Genomic DNA, 26,618 nt, shown 5'->3' with positions numbered 1-26,618 from the left:
TAGAACAGTCATGGCGTGGTTTATTTTAACTTTCATCCCCTTTTATCAAATAGACATAGTATTGATCTAGTTCGATTGTGTTGCTTGAGCAGATTTAGCAGCGAACGGCTACAATTAGCCAACGTGTTTATGTTCATTTTTCGTGCGTCAAATTCATTTGCAACCTTTTTCGCTCGCCGCAAGCAATCACCCTATCGTGGCAACTGTTATCCTTGCCCTGGTTTGACTTTAGTGTGATCTTTGTGGCATATTGGACGGAACCAATGTGGTTTTAGTCGAGTCGTCGCCGGAGAATTAAGTGGACATTTACTCACGAATCACCAGCAACTACGACTGCCGGATAAGTGATCATTTACTCACTAATCACAAGAGCAGAAAAATACGACTGTGACAGCACTGTAAGTACTTTGTCTGAAGTTACTTATGTTTAACGACAACAATTCTTTTGTGTTTATCTGACGTTTTTGTCTGAAATGGCTCGCTTATGTTAAACTTTCGTGCGTCAAGTTTTAAACATTCGCAGTATTTTCAGAAATCGTTTGATTCAGAAATCAAAACAAAATTCTATTTTGCCACCCCTGCAGAACGCATGTGACGTCATGGATCAACTTCAGCTCATAGAACTCTATTTTCATTTGGGTCTGAACTACAAACACATTGTGTATGTGCTGAGCTCCAAACACAGGATTGTTCTGAGTTTGAGATCCCTCAAACGAATTCTCAAGAAGCATGGATTGTACCGCCGACTCCAATATGACCTCCCACATACCGTTGTGGACTTATTCAGAGAGGAGCTACAAGTCTCCGGAGCTTTCCATGGCTACAGGTGGATGTGCACTAAATGCAAAGACAGAGGACTGCGTGTACGTAAGAAAGATGTACGACTGCTCCTTTCCGCAGTTGATCCAGAAGGCACTAAATTTAGAACAAGAAGAAGACTGCACAGACAAGCATATTTTGCTAAGGGGCCAAATTTTGTATGGCATGTCGACTCATACGACAAATTAAAGCCATTTGGCATTTGTATCAATGGAGCCATCGATGTATTTTCCAGACGAATTTTGTGGCTGAATGCATACCACACAAGCAGTGATCCAAATGTCATCAGTGGCTACTTTCTAGAAACTGTGAATGAATTAGGTGGATGTGCGCGCTTCGTTAGAACAGACATGGGGACAGAAAACGGCTTCATTCGAGATATGCAGCGTTTACTTCGTCGGACCCACAATGATGCGCATGCTGGTGACAAAAGCTTTCTCGTTGGAAGAAGTACATCAAATCAAAGAATAGAGAGTTGGTGGGGCTTTCTCCGTGGAGAGTGTGTGGAATTCTGGCTGGATCTCTTCCACAGACTTAAGGATGAAGGACATTTTGATGGAGACTTCTTGGACAAGAACCTCATGTTATTTTGCTTTCTCGCTTTTATACAGGTACGTAGCAACATTTCACAGGCACTTTGTTAACTCCTTTTTGGCCATACCGACTTTGACAAAGCATGGCAAAATTATAAATGTATTTTTATACTTTCTCCTGAGGAACAAAACTTTGCAGTTAAAGTTTTCAGGATAAAAAAAGACAACTTTTGAGCAAGTACTAGAAGAAATATACAATATTCACAGTGCTGACTCACTGGATTGTATTCTTTTGGCCTTCCTTGGTAAAAAGTTGAAGACCCAGTGGTCAGTGGTGACTGCAAACATGTCAAACATTGGTGCATTCCTCCAACAGTGTGAATTTCATGGCTAGTCTCATTTTGTTGGAAAGTAAATAATGCATTAATAAATAACTTCATTTCAGGATTATATCTGGCCCCAAATGTGTTAGTGCTCACAGTCAATTGCTCAATTTCGTTTGATTTCAATTGTGGTTACAGTACTTGTTTTTTTTAAGTTTACCTCAATATGGACACAAGCACAGAAGGACGCATATATATATATATATATATATATATATATATATATATATATATATATATATATATATATATATATATGTATATATGTGTGTGTATATATATATATATATATATATATATATATATATATTTATATATATATATATATATATATATATATATATATATATATATATATATATATATATATATATATATATATATATAGATATATACATATATATATATATACATATATGAAACTTGATTACCGAGACTGATATTGTAAGTGTAAAAATTAAAAACTTTACAGATTTTTGCATTCAATGTCATACTACACATATGACGCACTAACATTTCCTTGGATATCCACCTTGATGAAATGACATGTTATGATCAGAGGTACATACCTTCCCCTCAATAAAGGTTGCAATGACCTTATCATCTAACTTTTGCTGCTCTTGGAGGAATTTGTGAAAATTCGAGTCCATCCTGTGCAAAAGAAGAGTAAAATTGTTTACACTTGACAACCAAAGGATACTACTGCTTAATTATCTATCGTCGCATGTGGCAAATTTTAAACAGACAAAATTCAAAGTATAAGTACATTACTGTACATACAATTGGAAATACGATTCTGCGCACTTACAACAAAAAAGGCATATCAAACATAATTCGCAATACATGAAATTAAGCAATAAAAATAAATGATTGTTAATTTGAGTTGTTTCTATTGTTTCAATATTTCTTCATACACTGTAAAAAAATAAAAAGTTCAGTTTATTTAAAAAAATATGGAAACTCATTGCCTTAGAAATAATAAGTAAACTTAACTTGAACTCTTTACGTTTAAACATGCTATTAATATTGAGTGCACAGTACTACCACCAACTTAATTATTTTGAGTTTATAGTGCTAAATGGTTAAAAGGGCTGCCACTTATATGGCAGTTAACTACCTTTGTTAATCAAAGTGCTTCACACAGTGTACCTCATTTACCTTCTGATGATACAGAATCAGGAACAACTGAACCCCCCAGTTCAGTATCTTGCTCAAGGATACTTCAACATGGTCACAATGGCCGGGTATCGAACCCACAACCTCCTGGTTGAGAAACGACCACGCTGAGCCATGCCGCCACAGTGCTAATCTATCATCTATATTATAAAATTAGTGCCCTGCGATTGGCTGGCAACCAGTTCAGGGTGTCCCCCGCCTACTGCCCAAAGACTGGTGGGATAGGCTCCAGCGACCCTTGTGAGGATAAGCGGTATAGATAATGGATGGATGGATGGGTTTTATTTTTAAATACTGTTATGCCGTCAAGGATATAATAGTTATTGTACGCATTAAATGTTTTTGTAACAGGAAAAACAACAAAAATATGAAGTTCCTATGGGATAGACAGCATTTCACTACGAAAAAAATCCAGTACTTAATTTGTTTAAGACATGTAAACTCAGACAACTGAGTAGATTAATTTCATCAGGAATTATTAACAACTTGATTAAAATGAGTGTTCAGAACAAGTTATCAGAAAGTGAGTTAGTTCATATGGACACAATACTTCTGAGTAACATTTTTTGTGTTTACAGTGTACGCAATAGCCACAGGTCATATCTGTAAAGCATCCCAGCAGAGCCCAAAAGCAAATTACTAAGCCATTTCAAAACAAAAATGTCAGATAAAACACAAAAGAATTGTTGTTGTTAAACATAAGTAACTTCAGACAAAGTACTTACAGTGCTGTCACAGTCGTAATTGTCTGCTCTTGTGATTAGTGAGTAAATGATCACTTCTTGGGCAGTCGTAGTTGCTTGTGATTCGTGAGGAAATGTCCACTTAATACTCTGGCGAGGACTCGACTAAAACCACATTGGTTCCGTCCGATATGCCAGAAAGACCACACTAAAGTCAAACCAGGGCGCGGATAACAGTTGTCACCCTGTTGTCGCCACAAGCAATCACCCTACATACACACGCATACACATTGTATCAGTAGATACTTTAGCGAATGGTACTCGCTAATGTGCAACATTTGAGACTGTGAAAAAAAGTATGTTCTATAGAAAGTTCTCGGGCCCCATTTTATCAACTTTCTCCCCTCACAGAAGGCGGTCCCGAAACAGAAAAATGTAAAATATAGTACCTCCCCAAACAGGGACCAAAGGGGTCTGGTATCTCATACTCCCGGAGCACCCTCCCAAAGATCCCCCGGTGGACAGGGTCGAATGTCTTCACCTAGTCCATAAAACACATGTAAACATGTAGGTTTGGTGACCTCCCATGCACCTTTGATGACACTGTTGACAGTGTAGAGCTGCCGGTACCCATCAGTTGCCTCCGGAGACCCACAGGCCAAAAAGGATTTATAGGATTGGTAGGACTCATTCATCTTGACGACATCCCTTATCACTGATGTCCACCAACGGCTTGGGCAACAGGCATCGATCATCTTACGGCCACCCCTCCGATCAGACGCGTTAACAATAGAAGTGTGGAACATGGTCCGCTCAGGCTCAGTGTCCCCACGTTTGACAGCAAATTTGTCATTATAGCGATAACAGAAGCAGAGATATGGACTGAAGAGAATTTCTTGGCAGATTGGGGGCCATTTTGGAAAAAACAAAACAAAAAAAAACCCTGTCTATTTCCGACACAAAGTGCGGCCTCACTTGTGTCTAATGTTAAATTTATTTCTGTGACCATAAGGTTCTATTATAGCCTATTTTATGGGCTTAACCTCTGTAATTTTAGCTCCCTGTTTTTGTGCATGATGTGTCCTGTTGCTTGTCGTGGTGCGGAGTCTGTCCCCATGTTTTGTTTGTCTACCTGGTTTGTCTGTTTGTTGACTATATTAATTATTTCTTTTTCTTGTAATGGTGGCAGTCAAATAAATATCATTGTCATTCTGTTGACCCTGTAGCGGATGTGCCTTCATGTGGACCACATCTCCAGGGCTGGAGACAAGATTCAGCCAGGAGATGCCATCAAGTCAGCTCCAGCCTCACTTCAACACAATTGAATCACCAGGGGACCCCGGCAATTGGATTTGACAAAGACATGCACTCATAAAGACACAAACTCCTGATAAGGAGCCACTTTTCGTCGCCTGGACCACCTCTACAGACAACGGATGTGGATTCGGACGGCCTTTAAACAGACTTTGTGGAGCATCCCGCAGCAAATGCTGAAGCAACACACCAATTTTGCCCCCTTTTGGAGCCCAACACCGCACAGCGACCAGACTCCATGAGAACCCAACCGAGCTTTGGTCCCGCTCAAAGCAGTCTGCTTTTTCCTCTTTTTCCCTTTTTTTCCTTCCACCTGCAAACGAGTGAAGGTCCTTACCCCCTTCGCTCATCACGAAAGCCTCGGCAAACGTAAGTGACCACTTTGTAGGTCGCCAGGGCTTTCCAGTGGGTGCAGACAAAATTGGTAGCGAGCGGCAGCAAACTTTCCATAAAGCATTTCATAAAGCCCGCCGACTTGACTCTATTCATCCTTACTTTCACACGTCCCATTCTTCTCTTACCTCCCTATTATTTTCGATATTTGTTTTCTTGTTTTCTTCATTTCTTTAGGCTTGCCATATTGTAGCATTTTCCTGAATGTTCCACTAGTTGTAGTCAATAAACATTGTCCATATATCGAAATCAAGCGTGAATTGTGTGTGTTTGGGTCAAGGTATTAACCTCTATTTTATTCCAAGAGCTCACAACTTATTTTATCGTAGCGCCTTCACATTTTATGATTGATTTAATGAGTTTTTTTTGTCAAATTCCCCTCTAAATAACATAAAACTTTGACGTGGTGCCCCTAGAGGCGGGCAGGAATAATGCAGGCATTGCTCCCGGCCGCTATCAACTATTTACACTCTTACGAGTGACCCCCACGGTCGCTACACCCTGTTTCCAATTTTCATCATTTCACTCCTGTCTTTAAGTCATCTCGTTCCACAAATGTTTCTTAATGTCATCCCACGGTTGTCTTTGGCTCGCCACATTTGTCCCTATCACTTTAACTCCTATGGTGCAACCTGTTCCCTTGGTCCACTGAGCTCATCCTTTCCAATTACCGCACATTCTACCTCCCTTGTTTCTGGTGTCCCTCACCCCCTGCAGTGCCAAGCTGATCAGCGCTGATGGAGCACCAGTTCTGGTGAAGGCACCAGTTCTATGTTTGCAGCAGCTCAAGGATCCTGTTTTAGCTCCAAGAGGATCTTGGACCTTGTACTAACTAAGCAGCTACATATCCAGGTCCTTCCTGAGGGCTCTCATGAGGAAATGATTACGTGAGCGAATTCTGGTACATATTTGTTGTATTTGTTACAGCGGGTTTCGTTCCACGGAGTGTTTTATTTGAAACTGCATTGAACTTGTTGCGTTGTTGGCGGTTGTATCAACAAGTAGGAGAAGTTGAATCTGTGACTACAAGAGCAACGTTTCGAACTGGCTCGCCAGACGAGGATGAGAAAATGTTATGATAAACGCTAGTTTCCGGCATTTCCCATAGTTGAGGATCACAGAAATAAATAGTCTGAGAGTCTTCGTTTGAAAAGACTACCACCTCGGCGCTGTACCTGTGCTCCTTTTCATTTTGTGGAGAAAGAGCACGGCTCCGCAACATGCGCTTTGAACGTTGTGCTAATATGCTTGCGCTACAACAAGCCACTGAATAAGATGGGGTGCCAAGTGCCACGGGATCAGATAGTTTATGTGTGTGGGAAACACCACACTATAGTATTAGTCACCCTCTGAAATGATTAGAAGGATAGCCATAATATTTTGGATTTTATGGACAGTAAAACTGTTTTGTCGTTAAGGTGTAATGAGCGCCTATGGAGAGGAAGCGGTTATGCTCATAAAATCCCAAATATTAGGGTGATTGTTTTAATATTTGCAGCGATTGAAATTGACATAAGAAGAGATCCTCGCATAAATTTTGGTGAAGATTGGTTGCAGTTTTATGATATTGAGCAAGTATTAGTCTGAGCAAGTACTTCTAACTTGTTTTTATCAAGATGCTGCTTTAATAAAAGTGTAAAAACAATAGTGAATACTGTGCTAAATAAGTGAATGAACTCCAGGTTGATAAATCACATGATATTTATATCGATCCCCGCATGTCACACGCCTGTAGCACGACTGATCCGATTATCAGGTCATGTAAACAGGTGACCAGAGAGCTTCATTCGGATACCCGGACAAGCTAGTGTCCCTGCAACCATTCCCTGATAGCGAGACAAAAGCAAACCGGGCACCGAGACTTCTGGACAGTAAACACATGGGAATACGATAAGCGAGAGAACAGGCTGGTTGGCTCGTCATGGTATGAAGTGTGTTTTCATCCGTCGCTCTATTCGTCCTGAACCAGGTCAAGTACTGGCTGATGTGTTGTGTTGGGTTATTTAAAAATGAAAGACCGCTGTTCTCTTCCGCATGGTAAGCCTGCACAATACTGTAGAGTGTTCTTTTTCATGTGCGTTCCCTCCCTGCGGTGTTGTTCTCACAGGCATAGTCTGCCCTCTAGTGGACGCCCATTTCAACTGACAAGGAAAAACGTGCAGGGCAATTTTGTTTTGTTAACTGTGAACATGGCGGCACGGTGGTCGACTGGTTAGCACGTCCGCCTCACAGTTCAGAGGTCGTGTGTTCGATCCCGGCTCCGGCCTCCCTGTGTGGAGTTTGCATGTTCTCCCCGTGCCTGCGTGGGTTTCCTCCGGGTACTCCGGTTTCCTCCCACAGTCCAAAAAACATGCATGGTAAGTTGATTGGACTCTCTAAATTGCCCCTAGGTGTGATTGTGAGTGCGGATGTTTGTCTCTGTGTGCCCTGCGATTGGCTGGCAACCAATTCAGGGTGTCCCCCGCCTACTGCCCAAAGACAGCTGGGATAGGCTCCAGCACGCCCGCGACCCTTGTGAGGATAAGCGGTATGGATAATGAATGAATGAATGAATGAATAACTGTGAACATTGAGTACAAACCTTCTCCCTTTGCGTGCATGTATCAAAACCTGACGGGTCATGTAAAAATCTATTCAAACCTGACGTGTCATGCCAGCTCCGCCATACACTGAAAGCTATGACCAGGAAGTGGAAGACGTTTGTTCTCCTCCTAAAATAACATTGTGTTATTTTGCAATGATTATTTTTATTGCAATAATTATTTTTATTGCAAAATAGCGCAATAAAAACTAAAAACGTCTTACGTTAAAATGGAAATAAATATTTTAAATAGTTTATCTGTTTATTCGTCTAAGTCAGTTTATCTGCTAACTGCACTCATTTGCAAACATTTCTCTTTCCCATTTTTATGGCGGTGACTGAGCATGTTGTACAAACTCTCAAACAACCAGTTGGTCCTTTATTTTTATCCGGCAACAGTGCCAGCTCCAGCGAGCATTGTGACTGTAAAATTTGTGGCAATGTGGCAGATTTCCAATTTTGAACAGTTGACATACTTTACATGCAGGTACATTACATACGTCAGTTTTTTTTCTGTATGTACTACATATTCTACACTAAAACAAACAACAGAAGACCCCTTAATCCTCTGAGCTGGCCTCATCTTGTCTCAGCCTGACCAGGTTGGCCCTGACACGGGCCTGGTCCACTGCATCCAGCAGGTTCTTGGAGTTCAGTGCCAGGGTGTGTGCAGCAGCCAGCATCTGTCGTTGGCATTCCTGTTTCAGTGTTGTCACTGAGTTCTGCTGGGCCAATCTCATCTTATTGATCAACTCCCCTAAATCCTTGTTCAGCAGCTTCTTTGTGCCTATGATCTGAGTCAGGTTCACGAGATAAGCACAAAAACTGATTTAAAACATGTCTAAATGTAGCCATTTTACATAAAAAAAAAAATGAAGTGTGTTCATTGCAGGAATGTTAGTGCAAAGGTGGTATTGGTTGATGGCTGGCATTGAGAAGGTTTTATGCCTTTATCTGCAGTTAGACAGTGGACAAGGGATGCCATTACCTCGCTTGTAACTGAGCTGTGCAGGTCAGGCATGACATCATCAACGTGTTGAATGAGGCTTCGCAGAGAGACGCCAACTGCCTGGATGGTGAGGGGCGAGGAGGGGGCCAATAGAGAGGGTGAATCCAGATTACATCAAATGTAAAAAGACCTAAAGAAGGCGCACACTTACTTTGACAGCGTTGGGGTACTCTGTGGCAGGCAGCATGTTGACCTCATTCTTCAGCTGTACCACCTGTCTGACTATCGTCATCACGCCCGAGTAAACCTGATCATCTGATCGGTCCAATTCAGCTGTGGGACAAGACTATAACACAACTATTCTAATCACCTGAATGAAAGAATACATATTTGATTCAATCATTGGCGCAACTGATAAGAAGTTTTTGGTTTTACCAATGTGACGTCAGGAGGCGCTGGGGACGTTGGTGGAGAACCTTAAAAACAACTTGTGTTATTTTACTTACCCACTATTACCATTTGTGAAGTTTAACTTGAAAGTCAAGCCACACTGAGGCAACTTACTATTAGCTGGATTTTTTTCTGGAATCTGCAAATGAAAAAGGATCAGGTCAGCTGTTGCTTTGTGTGTTTTGCAGAGTAGCTTGAATTGTTGAAACATTTAAATGATACAAACAGACTGAGGGTTCACATGAATTTTAACAGCTTCAACTGTTGAGCACTAATTCTGTATGCAAATATGTCAGTGTAGTGCATATATTTGAGCTGGATGATTCAAAACAAATGGGGGCGGCCGTGGCTCAGGAGGCTGAACGGGCCGTTCGGTAAGCGTACGGTCGGCTGTTTGAGTCGTGCGTATGGCTGGGTGTGACTATTTGGTGGTTGTCGGAGGGGGCGTGGACACACACCGGCAGCCACGACCTCGGTCAGCCTGCCCTGTGGCTACATATATAGTTTACCCCCACCAGAGCGTGAATGTGTGAGTGCGTGAATAATGTCTCCGTTGTGAATCGTCTTTCAGTGTCCAGAAGAGTGCCACAGTATATGAAACGGATGCATTATTATGATTATAAATATTACACCTTTGTATTTGAAGCCTGTCGCATAGCAGGATCCTGCAAGACAAACCAACATCAACCATGTGATTGCGCGTGCGTGCGTGGATGTGTGTGTGTGTGTGTGTGTGTGTGTATTTGGGTGCATCACCAGTTGTTTCTCCTCTTGCTCGAGCCACTGACGATCCATCGCCATCTCTCTTTTTTGCCTTCGCAGAGTATCATCAACATTTTCTTGCCCTTTCTCCCAAACTGGCACATCCCAGGCTGTTCCCTGCAAACGCACGCACGCACGCACGCACGCACACACCCACACACACACCCGCACGTGAACACACACAAACATAAGCTGTTTTTTGTCACGATGCAATACAATACGTGCATGACACAATGTGTGAGAGTGACCAATGCACTGCAATTTTATGGACACGTGTGAAGCGAACCTGACTGTGTGAGACGTCGGGGCTGGTAGGGCGTACTCTGGAAGGCTGATAAGACATCACATGAGATGATGTGTTAGTGGTCAAATAACTGCTAGAAAGAAATGTGCCTTCATGTGACTATGCAGCACCTTTGGGGGAGGCTCGGTGTGGCCATGGCCCAGTGGTGAGCTGGACGAGATGCAGTGTAGTGTATCTGTCTCCTCTATTTTGAGAATGTCCCTTTCATCAAAGCACAATCAGTGACTAATACATTTGGTCATTTGAAGGCGACATGCATTTTTTGATCACAATTTATATTAGCTCCCATGTGTCTTGATAACATGCTTTTGAAAATTACTCCAGGATCAAGCCTTAAATACCGTGCATATTTTTACAGCTGGCATTAGGTTGTTTACAGGGGCGACTCTGTTTCATGCAGCGAGCCAGCTCTCATTCCGCCCCTTATACTGCCGGGCCAAAGAAGAGTCCAGCCTTAGATCCAGTGTGCTGGATCTTGGCTTTTCCATAATATCCCCTTAAAAGGAATGAGCAATACCGCTTTGCACCCAAAGGGGCTGTAATAAGCGGAGTACCTCAGGGAGCAGACGAGCTGGCGGAAGCTGGGACGGATGTACGGCTCGTAGGCCCAGCAGCTGGTCAGCAGGGAGTAGACAGCGGGCGGGCACAACATTGGCTTGGGAAGTCGGACGCCGGACTCCAGCTGGGTGATCACCTGTCTGTTTTCCAGCCAGAGGAATGGTTGTTGGCCCATGGAAAAGATCTCCCACACACACACACCTATTTGGACGCAAACACACACTTCTGGTTTACATGTGTCGAGGGCACCGCGGGGGCTCTTTGACTGGAAAAAGGCTGCATTTTCAAACAGTGCTCTTTTTTTCTTACGCGCTGGGGCATTTGAACTAGCCCAGAATAAATTGGTTATTAAAGTGTACCCCCCGACGGCCCATTTTGAGGTATTGATTGGGGAATGGAACAATGTTGTAAAGTTTGATAAAGATCTGGTGTTCCCATCTTTGCGTCGAGTCTTTTATTTGTCAAAACAGCAATCACTCTTGTTAATTTTAATGCAAGACTTCATTTACAAATTGCCCTTAGGTGTGATTGTGAGTGCGGATGTTTGTTTGCCTCTATGTGCCCAGCGATTGGCTGGCAACCGGTTCAGGGTGTCCCCCGCCTACTGCCCGATGACAGCTGGGATAGGCTCCAGCACGTCTGCGAACCTTGCGAGAATAAGCGGTACAGGTAATGGATGGCTGGATGGACTTCATTTACGTCAAGTCGTTGACTGGGCCTTGACTTGCACTCACCAGTTGCTATTGAGTGACAACGCCATATAGTTGATAAAATTGAGTATTTTGAGGAAAGTCAAGGAGATCGACAGGGATATTAGGACTGGGACGATAAGGGTCCCGATACTTGGGTTGCGATCCGATACATATTCCGATACTTAAATATAAAAATTTATGTTAAAAAAACAAAAAAAAAACAAGGCACGTGTTTCCAAAGTTTTAACTTAAATGCCATTTGATATTTATTCAAGTGTCACAATTGAAAAGTACATAAACTGTTCCAGTAACTGTTCCTGAGGGTAAAATAATGTTCTAGAACATGCAAATTGCAAAACATAACATAACATGAGGTATGGAAAGTATCAATACTTCATAAACGTGTCGATCTCAAGTGGAAGCCGACCATCGGCTCCCTCATCAAAAAGGCCCAGCTGAAGATGTTTTTCCAGCGGCGGCCGAGAAAACTCAAACTGCCAAACAAGATGTTGGTGCAGTTCTACATGGCTATCATTGAGCCAAGTCTCACCTCCTCCATCACTTTACAGCAAAATTTGCTGAGGACATTTACACTAAAATGACTATATTTGCTCCCAGTAAAATTTGAGGGTAAAATATTCAACGTAAAATCCTCAGAGTAAATATTACGCTGACTATTTTACTCTGTTTACCGAGACCAAATATACAAATATAGACTTTCAGTGTAAAATGTACTCTACGAATTACTGTGTGTGTGGTATGCTAGTGCCACTGCCAGGGACAGGCAAAGACTGAGCGCTGCTTAGAAGGTGATCAGCTAAGATTCAATCCATTCAACGCAGTCTGTTCGTTGTGGTGTGTATTGCGCAATGTTTAGGCTATTGCACAATGTTTATTTGTTAGGGGTGTTATATGACAGAAGAGTTTCTGCTATGATGAAGGGGAAAGTTTCTAAGACATTGGTGAGGCTGGCCATGATGTACGGATTAGAGAAAGTGGCACTGAAGAAAGGACAGACATGAAAATTCTTTTTGGTTGCTGCTATTAATAATTTCTAATTGCATTGTGTATTGAGTTGCGGGTGTCATTCCATTTCAATTTAGAATAAAATTTGTTTTAAAAAAATCATTTAAATTTCTTTCAGCATTATTGTGATAATGCTGTTAACAATGACCATTAATTGTAATTAATTACACAGAATGACATATCCAACGAATGTATACGAAAAATGTGTGTTCATTAGGGATGTGCGCGACTAGTCGTTTAACCGTCTGCGGTTTCTTAAACGTTTAGTATTTTACTAGTCGGTTAAACGCTGCATTAAGAATCACGCATCTTGTTCCTCACGAACAAGCCTCTGTCAACAAGCTGAGCACCAAGAGAGAGAGTTGCTCATCCGGCCCCGCAGCTCCACGCCCACCCCGCCAGCATGCACACATAGTAGGGAGCGGGGACACTAAGTTTGAGGAAGAAAAGTCAATTCTGAAGATGTCGAAGCTACCACGAAAAACAACGGCACCGTTTGGCAGTATTTTCATGCAGTAGATGACAACAAGGTCGTCTGTACGCTTTGTAAGCATAAACTCGCTTACAACCGCTCTCTCGGGGCGATGAGAAACCACATCCAAAGTAAATCTCGATGTGAAACTGCAGGTCGATGGCGGAGGGGCCAGGCAGACGAGCATGAGAGCGTTTGTTCCAGCCAGGCGCGGCGATGTTCACCGCACAGCAAAGATTACCCAACTAATTTGTAAAATGACGCGATATGCTGCCGCTTTCTTTTGTTGAGGGCAAATTCAATATGTATTAAATTTCAAGTTTTCTTGCTTATAGACTAGTCGACTAGTCGCAAATAAAATTTTAGACTAGTCGGCGGGCAAATTAGTCGAAATTCCCATCCCTAGTGTTTATAGATCAAAGTTGCAAAGGTGTTTCTAACCAAACATCCAGACATCACTGGCAATGGTGAACCTTCGGAAGTTGATGGATTCTGGCGCCATCCATTTGATTGGCATTCTTGAAACAGATGCTGCATAATCAAGGAGAGAAATTACAATAGAAGGAACACTGGCACCTGAAATCTTTGCGCTTCTGAATACCTTTATAGTACTCCTGGTCATCTATGTAACGAGAGAGACCAAAGTCTCCAAGCTTGACGCAGTCAGGAGATGCCACAAGGATGTTTCTCACTGCTATATCTCTACACAAGCATGGTAGAACGCGCAACGAAGTTAAGAAATGGCACATGAAGAGGAAAAAGGTCATCTGCACGTACCTGTGCACCATGTTGAGGCCCTCCAGGTAAGATAAGGCGTTGCAGATTTGTAGAGAGTACAGGATTAATGTTTCTGTTGTCACGATATATTTCTGCTCCTTCAGATATTTCCCCAGCTGACCGTAAACACAGAGAAACATAAAATGACTCATTGACTTGCAATGATTTTAGGGGCTGGTAAATAATGAGTTCTGATCATTTGAATCAGGTGTGTTGGAGGAGGGAGACAACTAAAATATGAAGGTTAGGGGCCCTTGAGGACCGGAGTTGGTGACCCCTGATTTCGAGTTACCTTTAATTAGTGATTGTTACTGTATCATAATTTTGATGGAAATATCATATAGAAATCGTCTTTATTGTGCTGAATTTTATCGCAAAAAAATGTGTTAAGCCTTATATCGTTCGTATTGTATCAAAAATGTAACGTTACATACCTAATTCACACGCATACTTTGTCTTGGCTGCAACTGACTTTCATTTTCCATCTTTACAGCGCATAAGTCCATCGTGCTTGATTATTTTACCACTCTGCTCTCACCACAGATCAAAATCAGAGGTGGGCACGTCAGTCCGTCAGTCATCCTTCGCTCATTATTTCCGGCCGTCCCAGGCTGTCACCATCAGTGACGGACTGACGTGTGTACCTCAGACCATAATGTCATCTGCAAACATGTAGTCCAAGGAGACTCCTGTCTAACCTCATCAGTCAATCTGCCCATCACCGGAGTGAACAAGAAGGGGCTCAGAGCTGATCCTTGATGCAGTCCCACGTCCACATTCAATTTTTCCGTCATTCCAGCAACATACGTCGCACTGTCTTACTGTGCTCATACATGTCTTGGACTAGACGAACACATAGTACTGTATGTGCAAATCCAGATTTGCTTTTCTTTTCCTTTTCTTAATCCGCAGACATAATGCAGCTCCTTCTGACCTTTTCTGTACTTCACCATTACCATTCTCAGGGAAACCGTGAAATCTGTGGTGCTCTTTCTAGGCACGGAACCACAATTTTGCTCACAAATCTCGCCTCCTTTTTGTAACCTGGCATCCAATACTATTCCCCAAGTGTTCGTTATATGGCTCAACAACTTAATTCCTCTTCAGTTGCTGTGCATATCACCCTTGTTGTTAAAATTTGCCACCTACACACTTTTCTCCCTTCCTCAGGCATCTTCCCATTCTCTCAGATCCTGTTGAAAATTCCATTGCCATCTTACTTACGCACTTACATATCTTCACCAGTATGTTAGTAAGACCAACAGCCTTTCCAGTCTATCCTCCTCATAGCTTTCCTCACTTGCTATTACAGTTTCCACGTCCTCTATTCTTCTTTCTCTTTCTTTTTCCTCATTCATCAGCTCCTCAAATTAGAGATAGACCGGTATGCTTTTTTCAGGGCAGATACTGATACCGGTTATTAGTAGTCAAGGAGGCGGATAACCGATATTTGGAGCCGATATTCATTTTCAGTTAAAATGAAAATATTGGCATAAAATTCTAAAGAAAAAATTTACTCTTAACTTTGCTGTAACGTCTTTAAGCATCTTTATTGAACAATGTTTCAGGTTTGCATAATGGGGATTTAAAAAAAAAATCATTATTACCCCAAAAATTTGACAGTATCTGTTATAAAATTCTAAAAAAAAGATCAGTGAGCACCCAGGATTGTCAGCATGTCTTGAAAAGGATAAAGGAAAACTTCAACAATAGCTCCATGTAGTTTTCTACTGTAAACGAAACTTTCAAAATGACAGAAATGTTAAACTTTCACATCGTTGTTTTGATTTCCACAGTTTTAAATTGATTTATCGGCCAGCAGAGTTTAAAAAAAGGCAGATGCCGATATTCGTAAAAAGCCAAATATCGGTGCTGATAATCGGCCCGGCTGATAATCGGTCTATCCCTACCTCAAATTACTCTTCCCACCTACAACTAATCAACCTTGCTACTTTACCCAATCAAATAATCAGACTACAGTTACTCATACAGTTTTTTCTTTCTTCATTTTTTCTTCTTATTTCAGCACACAATAACAGGCACTTCTCTCCCACTGTAAAAAATTAAGTATTAAGCTCTGAAATGAAAAAGCACAGATATGACGGATATTTTTAAAGTTCTGAATTTCAGTTCAGATAGTGGTGAGTACATGCCACAAGAGCTAGAAATAAAGTGGGCTACAAATGTTTGTGGAGAAAAATATCCTTTTTTTTTTTTTTTTTTACGTTGAGCAGACATATTTTTTTACAGTGTGAGAGTGAATCGTGTCAGCTGAATTACGGCGAGTTCAAGTTCTACTAAGAGTGGGAATTTAGAGCTCTCAACACCACAACGAAGGAGTCGCGTACTCCCAGCGCTTCCCAGCCTTACTCACATACAGGAAAACATGTGTTAACGTGAGTAAAAAAAAAAAAAAAATTATGCTGGACTTAAGATAAGATTCATCTGCCTTGCCGCGTTGGAGGTCTGTCTTCAGGAAAAGGAAATACTGACTTGAAGGTGCAACTTTTGACATTCTTGTTTAATTTAAATGCATCAGAGTTGAAACAGGGCATAAACGCTCGGACGTACATAAGTCCCGTGTTTCACCGGAGATCGGTGCAATCGCCTTTACGAGCGAAAGTTGAGGGCGGAGACAGGAAGGGGGACGGATCGAGGTGTTCCCCAGTACCATCTGCACCGATGCATGCTACCACGAAGGGTTGCCTGGCAACACTCTTTTCTGCCAGCACTTTACAGTCTACAATCTCTCTCAGGTTTCATCATCTACAAAGAATATAGTTCCACCTGTGTGTACCTGCTTCCATTTTTGTAGCTGACTATATGTTCCTCTCTCTTTTGAAATCAACTATCACAACAGCCATTTCCTTCCTCTTTGCAAAATCCACTGCCTACTCTTCAGACACCACACCTGCCCATCACTTCCTCATCACTTCTCTTCCCTTCACCAGCATGCCTATTAAGGTCTCTATTATTCTGTCCCATGCCCAGAAGCATTACCATTTATCAACGCATTGGAAAGGAGAAAAAGTACGGCACTCGGTTCGGTCAGATTCCTTCAAGGACAGGGCTGGACTGGCACAAAAAAAAAATAATAATCAGCCCAAATCTAAGCAAAAAGCAACATTTTGTTAAGCTTATTTTACTACAGAATGTCATTTTATTTGCTGTTTTGCTGCTTATAGTGTATTTCTATCTAAGTGTGTGCTAGCTAACAGCTAATCAGAGCCGACACCGTTTTGTGTTTTGCAATTAATTAGAAGAGCTGGGCATTTTACTAAAAATTGAGCATCCGCTATTCGTCATCCGTCAGCAGTGTGGGTACCCTTCCGTCGTCTGTCTATTGCTGTGATTGCTGTGATGTCTAGGGTGGGAGATTTAAGACCCATTGGGCCACTTTTAATTCTTCAATCCAAGCATTTATATTATTATGAGTCCAGTAATAGTTAATACTCTATATTTTGCACAATTCAAAATGAGATTGAATTATTTTATTATTATTGTTATTATTTTAAATAAACAATTTTACTTCAGCCTTTCAGTCTTTTTTCAACCCAATCTAAGTATGACCCGGCCCATCTGTGTGTTTTAAAAATCGAGTCTAGCCTTTGAACACAGAACTTTGCCCACACCTGCATGACTATTCCGCTCACATAGCCTCAGGAGGGGATTACAGTATTTACATGGTATATGGAATATATATACTAGATCATAGTCAAAAATTAGTTTTTATCTTTCAGCATTAACATGTCATTTGTGAGGAACACAACAACGATTTCTAAAAATGCAAGCGCACCTCTCCATGTTCATAGAGTTCCATGACAATCCAGACCGGATCAACATTAATGACTCCAATCAGGCGCACAATGTGGGGGTGGTCCAGATTTTTCATCAAATCTGCAAAGAGCATTTAAGGCATTTATTTATGTGATTTGTTTCAAGAAAAGCATGCATGTAAGTTTAAGTGAATGAAACAAACTGACCAGCTTCAATGAGAAATTTTTCCTTCACACCTGCTGAGCAGTCCTTGCAGGTTTTGATGGCCACTTGGATTGTCTCGCCTGTCTTTTGACACAAAACACAGTAACTAACCGCAATGATTTGATCACACATGGTAGCCGATGCAGTGATGTCATTACAGTGCAGATCAATTTACCTGGCTTCTATACACACCATTGTGAACCTCTCCAAAAAAGCCCTCACCCAGGATCTGACCTACAATGACATCCGCTCGGGAGATCCCTTGCTTCTCTGAATGTACAATCATAATTTTTTGAAATGATCATGCCACATTTTCATGGATTATTTGGCTTTAGTGAAACCTGACTCACCCCACGTCTTTATTGGACTCTCAGGAATCTCAACGTAAATGTCTGAATCTGAAGACAGAAGAAAGAAATGCTGAAAATGTCCCTGTGTATGTTTACTGTGTGTGGATATGAGTTGACTGCAAGTGGTCAAGTTTTGTATTAAACTCTGACAAACCTTTATTGGGTCCAGTTGAATCATTTCTAAAAGAGATTAGACAGCAATTATTAAACTGAGATGTCCAATAAAGACAAAGACTACAAATTCAGCTTACAGTTTATTTTCTTATGCAGTAATTAAGCAGTTGCTTATTATTACAATTATTTTGTCTAAAAAAAAAAAAGTGGTGCAATGAATTCAATTCAAATGACATTACGGTATATAGTAATTTACAGAATATTAGCCACAAAAGTAAAAACAGTCTTTATCACATTGATGAAGCATGTATGTTCCAATAATAATTTTCTAGGGTTGACATGTATATTTTGGCGGTGCCCGATAAATGTTTTACTCACTGTTTTGGAATGTCGGGCAGTTTCAGTCTCACTGTAAGAATAAATGATACACGACTTTATCAAATGCGTCACATGCATTCATAATTTTAGGCCACTGCTTCAAATATGTACCTTTGCTAGGCCTGCTAATAAGCGAGCTCTGAGGGGAGCATTCCATCTGGCAGAAGCCATCAATTAGGTTGGCCATGTTTTCTGCTACAGCCATAGACTCCGTACTCACCGAGAGGGGCTGTGGGTTGGAACACGATATTTAATGCTAAACTAAACCACAAGGAGGCCAGAGATCTTTGCACCCATAAAGTCATGTAACACTGGCACAGTATGTTATGAGCATTTGTTTATACAGTATGATAGAGATCATATTCTCTATCTAAAAAGTGCAGACACGTGAAAAAAGAAAGACTCAAAGTACTGTTGTGGTTAAATTCAAAGAATTTGGGGGGGGGGGACAAATCTTGAAAAAAAAGTCTGAGAATATGCAAATCTACATGCTGAGTGAACTGAGTAACAAAAATGTGAAAATGGGCTAATAACAAAACAAAACAAAAATACAACATATTTGTATGTTTTTTCAGATTAGATGGAGAATTTTTGAATGACATAAGATGGTGTTTGTTAGGCTGGCACAAGACAATGCATTTGCCATGAATCGTTTTCATTGCTAACAAAGCATTCTTAAATGACGGACTTAAATAAAGCCATTCATGGGGAATATCTTGCTTCTCTGAATCAGTTGTCATTGACATGAATGCTTCACTGCTGTCCCTGTTTTTCCACCTAAGACCCAATGGTTGCAATCAACCTAGATGTCAACCGTGGTTAACTTTACCTTTGCCACTGTCATCCGCAGTGGTTGAAAAATGTAATGGGCCTATTTTTACAAAAGAGCAGAAAGCACAGGTATCTGATTTTAAATGTAGGGGGAGAAAGTAACAATATATCAGAAAAATAAATATTCAGGTAAAGTAACAAAGTATTTATTGGACTTCATTATTGCCCACCATGGCACTGGTATTTTATGCAAATTTGACACTATTACTTAGCATCAAGGCTGTCAAGGCAAGGGCAAGTTACCTGCTTGGTTCCCTCTATGTATACGGTGAGCAGAGCTCGGCCATGGCTCTCTGCAGAGAACAAGATACTATTCACCTGAGAGAATGTGGCCAGAAGGATGGGCTGGGAGAAAAGCATCTTTATTTCACCAAGATGTACCATAAAGCAGGAATGTATTTCATTTAAAGAGGGTGAGCTTACTGTTGAATTGTCCGTTTGCTGACTGATACCTTCAGATCCAATGACCAGGTCTATCGTTACACGCCAACCATGCTTTAGGGAAACACACAATCACATACAAGAATCTGTCTTGATACAGTATGTGAAAATATACTGCAGCACAGACCACAACTTGCATAAATGGGTCAATGGTCTAACATGTTTCCTACCATCAGCTAGGGGTACAGGTACAGGTACAAACAGCAGCCACAACATAAGGTACAATTAATAATTTTAAACCAAAAGCTGATCAAACAATACATTGAAAAATAATATGACATTGCCATGTGGGTTGCATGTTTGTTTTCCACAAACACAGAGGTAAAGGGATTACAGAAGGGATACAAATAGTATTAACAGTAATAATGCTATGGTTATTAGCAATGTTTTATGTGGGCCGGTACGCACCAGTACGGATTACCAGCCCTTCTCAATTTTAGCCTCTCATGTACCGGGTCTTTTTACGGCATACCCACACTTCACATGAGCCCACAGTACCCTCTGTTGTTCTATTTCTCTCGCATCTCGCTAGTCGACTGTGTGGCAGAATAAAGATGTGAAGAGGAATGAAGAGTGAATAATGTAAACATTGTAAACATTGTGTGTAGGAACTTTGAAAATAGTTATTTATAGTGTCATTGGTTGAAAATAGTTGAACCCATAAATGTGTTCACGTGGCTTGTTCAAGTTGTTGCCGGCGATATCAATAATTGCACAGAACAAGAACGGTCAGACTGCTGGTGTCAACGACCAAATAATCAGAGCTGGGCATTCCGCCCATGTGACGGAACGGTCCGTCTATCCGCCTATGACGAACACCCATTTTGTAGGTGATGAACACTAGACGTACATAGTTGGATTATTTCCGTCTATGTCATCGTCCGTTACCCATTGGCCCCAAGCTTCTGGGTCCTAAAAGGGAAGGGTACCCCGGCTGCAGGCCGAAGACGATAAACGGACCAGGAAATTTTAGTAAAATGCCCAACTCTGAATATATACCGGGCAACATTCGAAAAAGGGGAGTACAAGCACGTATTTTTTGCCACTTACAGCGGAAGTCAACCCAAACATGTTTTTGTTAAGAATATGTTCTATGCAGGCCCACTAGTTAAAACACAGCATTCTGATTGATATTGTGTTTGTGGAATATGAGTTAAGCAACAAAATCCACCCGTATTTAGCCATTTCAGCGGGCGGCCATTTTGTCACTTCTGTCGACTGAAAATTACATCACAGTTAGTTGCTCAGGGCTCAGATAACAACCAATAATAACTCAGCTTCAGAAAACAGGTGAGCCGTGATTGGTCGTTATCTGAGCCCTGAGGGTCTGTGATGTAATTTTCAGTGGGCAGAAGTGTCAAAATGGCCGCCCCCTGAACGGGGGGATTTTGCTGCTTAACTCATTTTTCATATCAATCATATTGCCTTGTTTCAACTAGTGGGCCTGCATAGAACATATTCTTGTGAAAAAAATATATTTGGGTTGACTTCCGCTTTAAAGCACTGGCAGTGTTAATGTTAACTTATTAGTGCTGTTACTAAATTTATTATAGCAGATGAAAAAGTGTTGCCATTGCTGGCTGCACCTCTGGAAGTATCTTGTACTGGGGATCGTTGAAGAAGGAACTATAAGTGTTGCAGGATAGTTAACCCTTTCATGCATAGTGGGCACTACAGTGGACAGCTATTTAAAAGTTTCTTTCGCCTATATTAATTAATCTAAATTAAAAAAAATATTTTTAACCCTTTCATGCATTTTTTATGATTTAATGTTATTATTTAAAATATTTAAATATTTTTTAGATTAATTGATATAGGCGAAAGCAACTTTTAAACTGTAGAGACCACTTTGCATGAAAGGGTTAACTTGTCTGTGGAAAAGGAAGCAGGTGCACTGGTAGTGGTCGGTGTTCCCCTGTTGCCTGAATTTTTGATACAACAACTGATACAGGTGTACCTAATGTTGTGGTGCATAAATCGATGTCACAAATGTACACCTCATGGAAAGTTTACATAGGCCTACTGCACTTTCTCACTTCCATTCCACACAGACTCACCACCAGCTGGCAGGCAAATCTCTCCTGTGTATAGCTATAACACTGAGCCAGAGTGCTGAAGAACTTGACCATGCACTGCTCCTGGTTCAGAGTGCCGTAGCCTTGAAATGTCTGCCGGATCATGCGTCGTAGCTGTTTCGGCTGACGTACATTAAGGCAAAAAACACAAATCAGCTTTGGGTGGCGGAGGACACCACAGAATGGATCTCTACCTTCATGCTGTTGATAAGCTCTTTTGGAAAGAACAAGTCCAGTCCCACATCCTTCCTAATGGAGAAAAGTCAGAAACCACAAAACCTGGGGGTCACGGATTACCCATAAAACACCAAATCCAATGAAGTTTCGAAGGTGTGGAAAATGTAAAAACAGAATACAATGAGACAAGCGTCCCGGTCATGCAATGGGAAGTAGGTTTGGTTGGCTTCTACGTCTGCTTGAAGCTAAAGACTGTGTGAACCGCCTCAGAGCTTTTGAGATGGCTCATTGTTTCACATCTGAAGCAACAGAGTTCGGAAAGTAGTTAAACATGACATTGCTGGCGTCTTTTTTTTAAATATCATCCGCCTACGCCGTTCTCATATTAAGTCTGTAACTGTGATAGAAAGTGGACTTTTTAAAGAGTAACCATTTATTATTATTATTATTATTATTATATTTTACTCTCTTATGTTTGAAATAACAATTTCAATCAATCAATCGATTCAAACAAAAGGCTGGTTTCCATTCGTACCGGAAGTTGTGCACATAATTCACGCAAAGGCTCATGCGGTGTCGGAATAAGGTGAAACGTGTTCTCAATTATGAGGACCATTCTAAAACATATGTGTCCAAGATTCAGAAAGTATTTTAAACAGACAGACAACTTGTGTCCCTGGCGGTGGACAGAGCATGGCAGCAAAGACTTCTGTATGAGATTACAAATTGTCTGAACTCCAGAATCTCAGATATGTTTGACAATGTATTGTCAATTGATTGTCAGAGATTGCACACAAATCACAGGGCACTGACTTACTCTAACAGCTCAAAGTTGGACTTTTTCTCCAGTCCATTCGGATTCATGTCTTTGTAGAATCTCCTGCCAACACAATAACAGAGCAGGCAAGTGTTTTTTTTTCTTCCATGCAAAACTGATACAGATGTATGTACTTTGAAGTTTGCACTACCTAATCTCCAGGCAACCAAGCTGGAGCGCCATCCCATCACTGACTTTAGAAGCAAACTGCTGCATATAGTCACTGCGTACCTGCAAACATGCTTATAACCCTCCTTAAAAATATTGTATTTTTAAAAAGTCAATACAAATACAAAAAACAACATAACGGACCTGCTGGTAAAAGTAGAGCATGGTGGTTCTGTCCTCTTGGAATTTTCTCAGGAAGTCCGATGGAATGTACCTGATCCTTAAGTCATATCTGGAAAAGTAACAATCACAGTAGCTTTGCCTCATTTCATTTCAAACACATGTACCCCGCCACAATCATCAATGCATGTAGACCTCCACTCAGCCTCCAGGTGCTGCTGCTCATAACGCTGAGTGAGTTCAGTCATGGTCAGGTCCGGGTGCAGCCAATGTACCTCAGACGACTTGAGGTGTTTGAGGCGGAGACCATAACACTGGGTGTGTTTTATGCCAGGACCCACGCAGCCACCGGACAGGACAACGCTGATGACATCCTGTGACAGAAGATGGTGCTGTCCCAAGGATATCCTTGACTTGCTAATACAGTACATCACAATGTACCTCAATTAAGTAAAGCACCAAACGCATTGACTTTGACTTACTAGGGTCACGGGTATGCTGCTGCCTATCGCAGCTGACTTTGGGGGAGGGGCAAAGCACACCTGGGGTGGACGCCAGCAAATTCCATCGCACATATAAACAAACAACCACTAAGAACAATCTCGAGTCTTCAGTGAACCTAACATGCATATTTTTCAAACGTGTGAGGAAACCAGAGAGCCACAATGAAAAACATACAAGCACACAGACCACACAGGAAGGCCAGAGCCTGTATTGGAAAACCCATTACCCTCATAGCTGTGAGGCGGATGTGCGAACCAACACCAGTGATGCCGGTAACCCGTAAGTAAGTAGTTAATCCAAAATGTGCACTTTTTCCAGTGTCAGCTAATCCAACACATTACTTTTACCACTCAAGTAATCAGACTACATTTACTCTGCAAATGTCACAAAACATGACTTCGCAGAATGTATTTATTTCAACTTGATGGTAATGTCGGTATATCAAAGAACAAGACGTATCACAATCAAAGGCAGTTGCAGTTGAACGCCTTCAGGTTGTAGCGGTGGGAAAGAGTTGACTACTTAAATCAACAGCACATATTTCTCAGCCACAGTGCTCTCTCACGCATGTATTGTGCATGTACAAAAACGGATAGTTAATGAATAATAAAATGGAGGAGGATACATGATTCCAAACACTATACAGTAGTACTCACTAAGGTCACTAAACAAACAACTACATTATAGAGCATGTAAAAAAAACGGAAAAAAAAAAACAGGAAACCTTGGCATTTACAGTTTGAACATAGTGAAAGGCATTGTGGGACTATTTTTGAATACTCCTCCTCATTCACTTCACGTTCCCGCCTGAGAGGGTTCTAAATTAACACCTGCCAAACCCCCAAATGTGATTAAATTCATTTTGGTGAGTATAAACGTCTGATGCATGAGGCAATCGTGTTAGTTTGGGCTGGACAGGCCAGCTGGCAAACAGGGCAAATGCCCAGAGGGCCGGCAGCTTTTGGGATCGATGTGGTACCATTTCATTATCATTTTCCTCCATTTTATCCCAAGTGACCACCGACCTACACTATCGAGTGAGCAACCCATTAATCCATTGTCTACAGGGGTCGTCAATCCTGTTCCTCGAGGGCCGCTGTCCTGCCTGTTTTCCATCTCCCCCTGCTGCAACACACCTGATTCAAAGACAGCGGCCCTTGAGGAACAGGATTGAAGACTCCTGATTTACATTATAGACATCAAACTGAACCAATCAACATCAGTGACAGAGCTACGTACACTATGTAGCCAGGGGTGGTCAGGAGTCATGTCTGAATACAAATTTGATAAGAATCTGTCTTTAGAATAGAACATTTGATTGTTGCACAGCCTGCCCACGTAAACATTAGCAGTGTAACAGCTAATAAACACCGGATGAAAGCAGCAATCAATCGTGTCATCTTTTGATCATGCTCATTTGCAAGTAGCAATTCTAATCCTCAGAACAGTGAGAGATGTGCTAACCACTAGTTCACCATGCTGCCTGATTTGGTGCCATAGAGCAACAAGGTTATGAGTTTGAATGTTGGCTCGGGCCTTTTTTCATGGAGTCTGTGCGACTGTTTGTCTTTCTCATATGTGTCAATCCAGTGATAGACTGATAACAGTTCGTGGTCTATGTTGGCTAAATTGTCTTAAAATAGTTTGAGGCGCCCTTCCAATACGCACACAAGACCGAACCGAACCCCACGAGGGAGAACAAAACCACAGTAGTATTAGTGAGCATAGGAGTTGTTAAATACCCTGACTGTCATTCCTTCATCGCAGCGGACCAATTTGAAGTTCTTGCCGAGGTTGAAGCTGTTGCTGAGGAAACACACTTTGATAATCTTCACCGGGAAGATGCTGTTGCTGCCAAGAGTTGCTGTAGGGGACATGTCTGGGGTCTTGGATTGGCCGGTGGGAGACATGCTCCTCCAAGACAGGGTGTTGGTGTCTCCCGACATTTCCCACGCATACACACACTGACACACACACACGCGCTCAAGCAGACAGCATGGAAACTACATCGACAGATATCGCCACCACTGCAAATACCACCGATTTGTCAAACATCCGTGAATGAACACGCCAGTGCTGCAAACAGACAGACAATCAGAATAAGTTGGTGTATTTGAGCAAGTAAATGACTTTCTCGCTTGTACTCACCCATCTTCTCACCATGCAGCCCCACACAATGATCCTAAGCGGAAACCAAACTAACTTGTCAGAGATAGGCCGCTCCGTTTTTCAAGTAAGTTATGTGAGAATTGTTTTCTGTCATTGCTTGTCTGTGTTAGCCGTTACCAAACACTTTTTGAAGCCTCACCCTGAAAAACATTCATGCTAGTAAGCGAAAGAGGAAGCAACACTTACAGACAAACAAGGAAGTTGAAGAGCTGCTGACAGAAAATCTGACAGGACTGATGAAATTGCCGCATTGCCCAGAGTTTTCTTCCAGTTGCTAGTTTTCATGTAATTGATGATTTTAAGATGATCGACAAGCACACATTGATACAGCTAATGTTGTTATTAGGGCCCAAGTACTTCTTGGAACTGTCATGTTTATGTTATTTTAACAAAATAACCACTCTTTTGGAGGCCTCAACATGGCCCAAAAGCCACCAATTTATACAAGTGTAGTTAAACTGGTATTCTTTTAAGAGGTCCTAAGAATCTTCCCCAATTGGTGTGGTATTTTTGCTTGTAGGGGGTGGGGATGAGGGGTGTAATAGGTACTTCAATGACGCCAGTGGGGGCACGCAGTCCCTGGGCCTGGTTGCATACCTGTCAAGTTGTACACTTTCAGCG

The 26,618-nt window shown here is 41.5% G+C and overlaps 2 protein-coding genes across 2 annotated transcripts; one reads left to right on the top strand and one right to left on the bottom strand.

Annotated features, from left to right (window-relative positions):
• Positions 1 to 830: 830 nt before the first annotated feature.
• On the top strand, positions 831 to 1,746 carry LOC147152493 (uncharacterized). Its single transcript, XM_086043871.1, has 2 exons — positions 831 to 1,430; positions 1,729 to 1,746. The coding sequence occupies exons 1-2, from the start codon at positions 831 to 833 to the stop codon at positions 1,744 to 1,746; spliced, it is 618 nt and encodes a 205-aa protein (XP_085899997.1).
• Positions 1,747 to 8,229: 6,483 nt separating this feature from the next.
• LOC147152492 (protein-tyrosine kinase 2-beta-like) lies at positions 8,230 to 26,211 on the bottom strand. Its single transcript, XM_086047430.1, has 30 exons — positions 25,977 to 26,211; positions 25,571 to 25,904; positions 23,520 to 23,698; positions 23,349 to 23,436; positions 23,188 to 23,267; positions 23,037 to 23,099; positions 22,237 to 22,291; positions 22,025 to 22,165; positions 19,950 to 20,021; positions 19,770 to 19,871; positions 18,807 to 18,924; positions 18,696 to 18,726; positions 18,358 to 18,383; positions 18,204 to 18,251; positions 18,029 to 18,123; positions 17,856 to 17,937; positions 17,669 to 17,769; positions 13,873 to 13,988; positions 13,697 to 13,797; positions 13,537 to 13,626; positions 10,902 to 11,106; positions 10,458 to 10,548; positions 10,330 to 10,374; positions 10,038 to 10,160; positions 9,914 to 9,946; positions 9,396 to 9,420; positions 9,267 to 9,307; positions 9,043 to 9,177; positions 8,871 to 8,951; positions 8,230 to 8,676 (listed from the first exon to the last, which is right to left on the bottom strand). Exons 2-30 carry the CDS (start codon positions 25,772 to 25,774, stop codon positions 8,443 to 8,445), a joined length of 2,805 nt encoding a protein of 934 aa, XP_085903556.1. The 5' UTR covers positions 25,775 to 25,904; positions 25,977 to 26,211; the 3' UTR covers positions 8,230 to 8,442.
• Positions 26,212 to 26,618: the final 407 nt, after the last annotated feature.

Source organism: Filicampus tigris, chromosome 1 (genome assembly GCF_054856515.1).
Source record: "Filicampus tigris isolate MCC_2025a chromosome 1, RoL_Ftig_1.0, whole genome shotgun sequence".
Classification (NCBI taxonomy): Eukaryota; Metazoa; Chordata; class Actinopteri; order Syngnathiformes; family Syngnathidae; genus Filicampus; species Filicampus tigris.
This window is presented reverse-complemented; position numbering and strand designations above follow the sequence as displayed.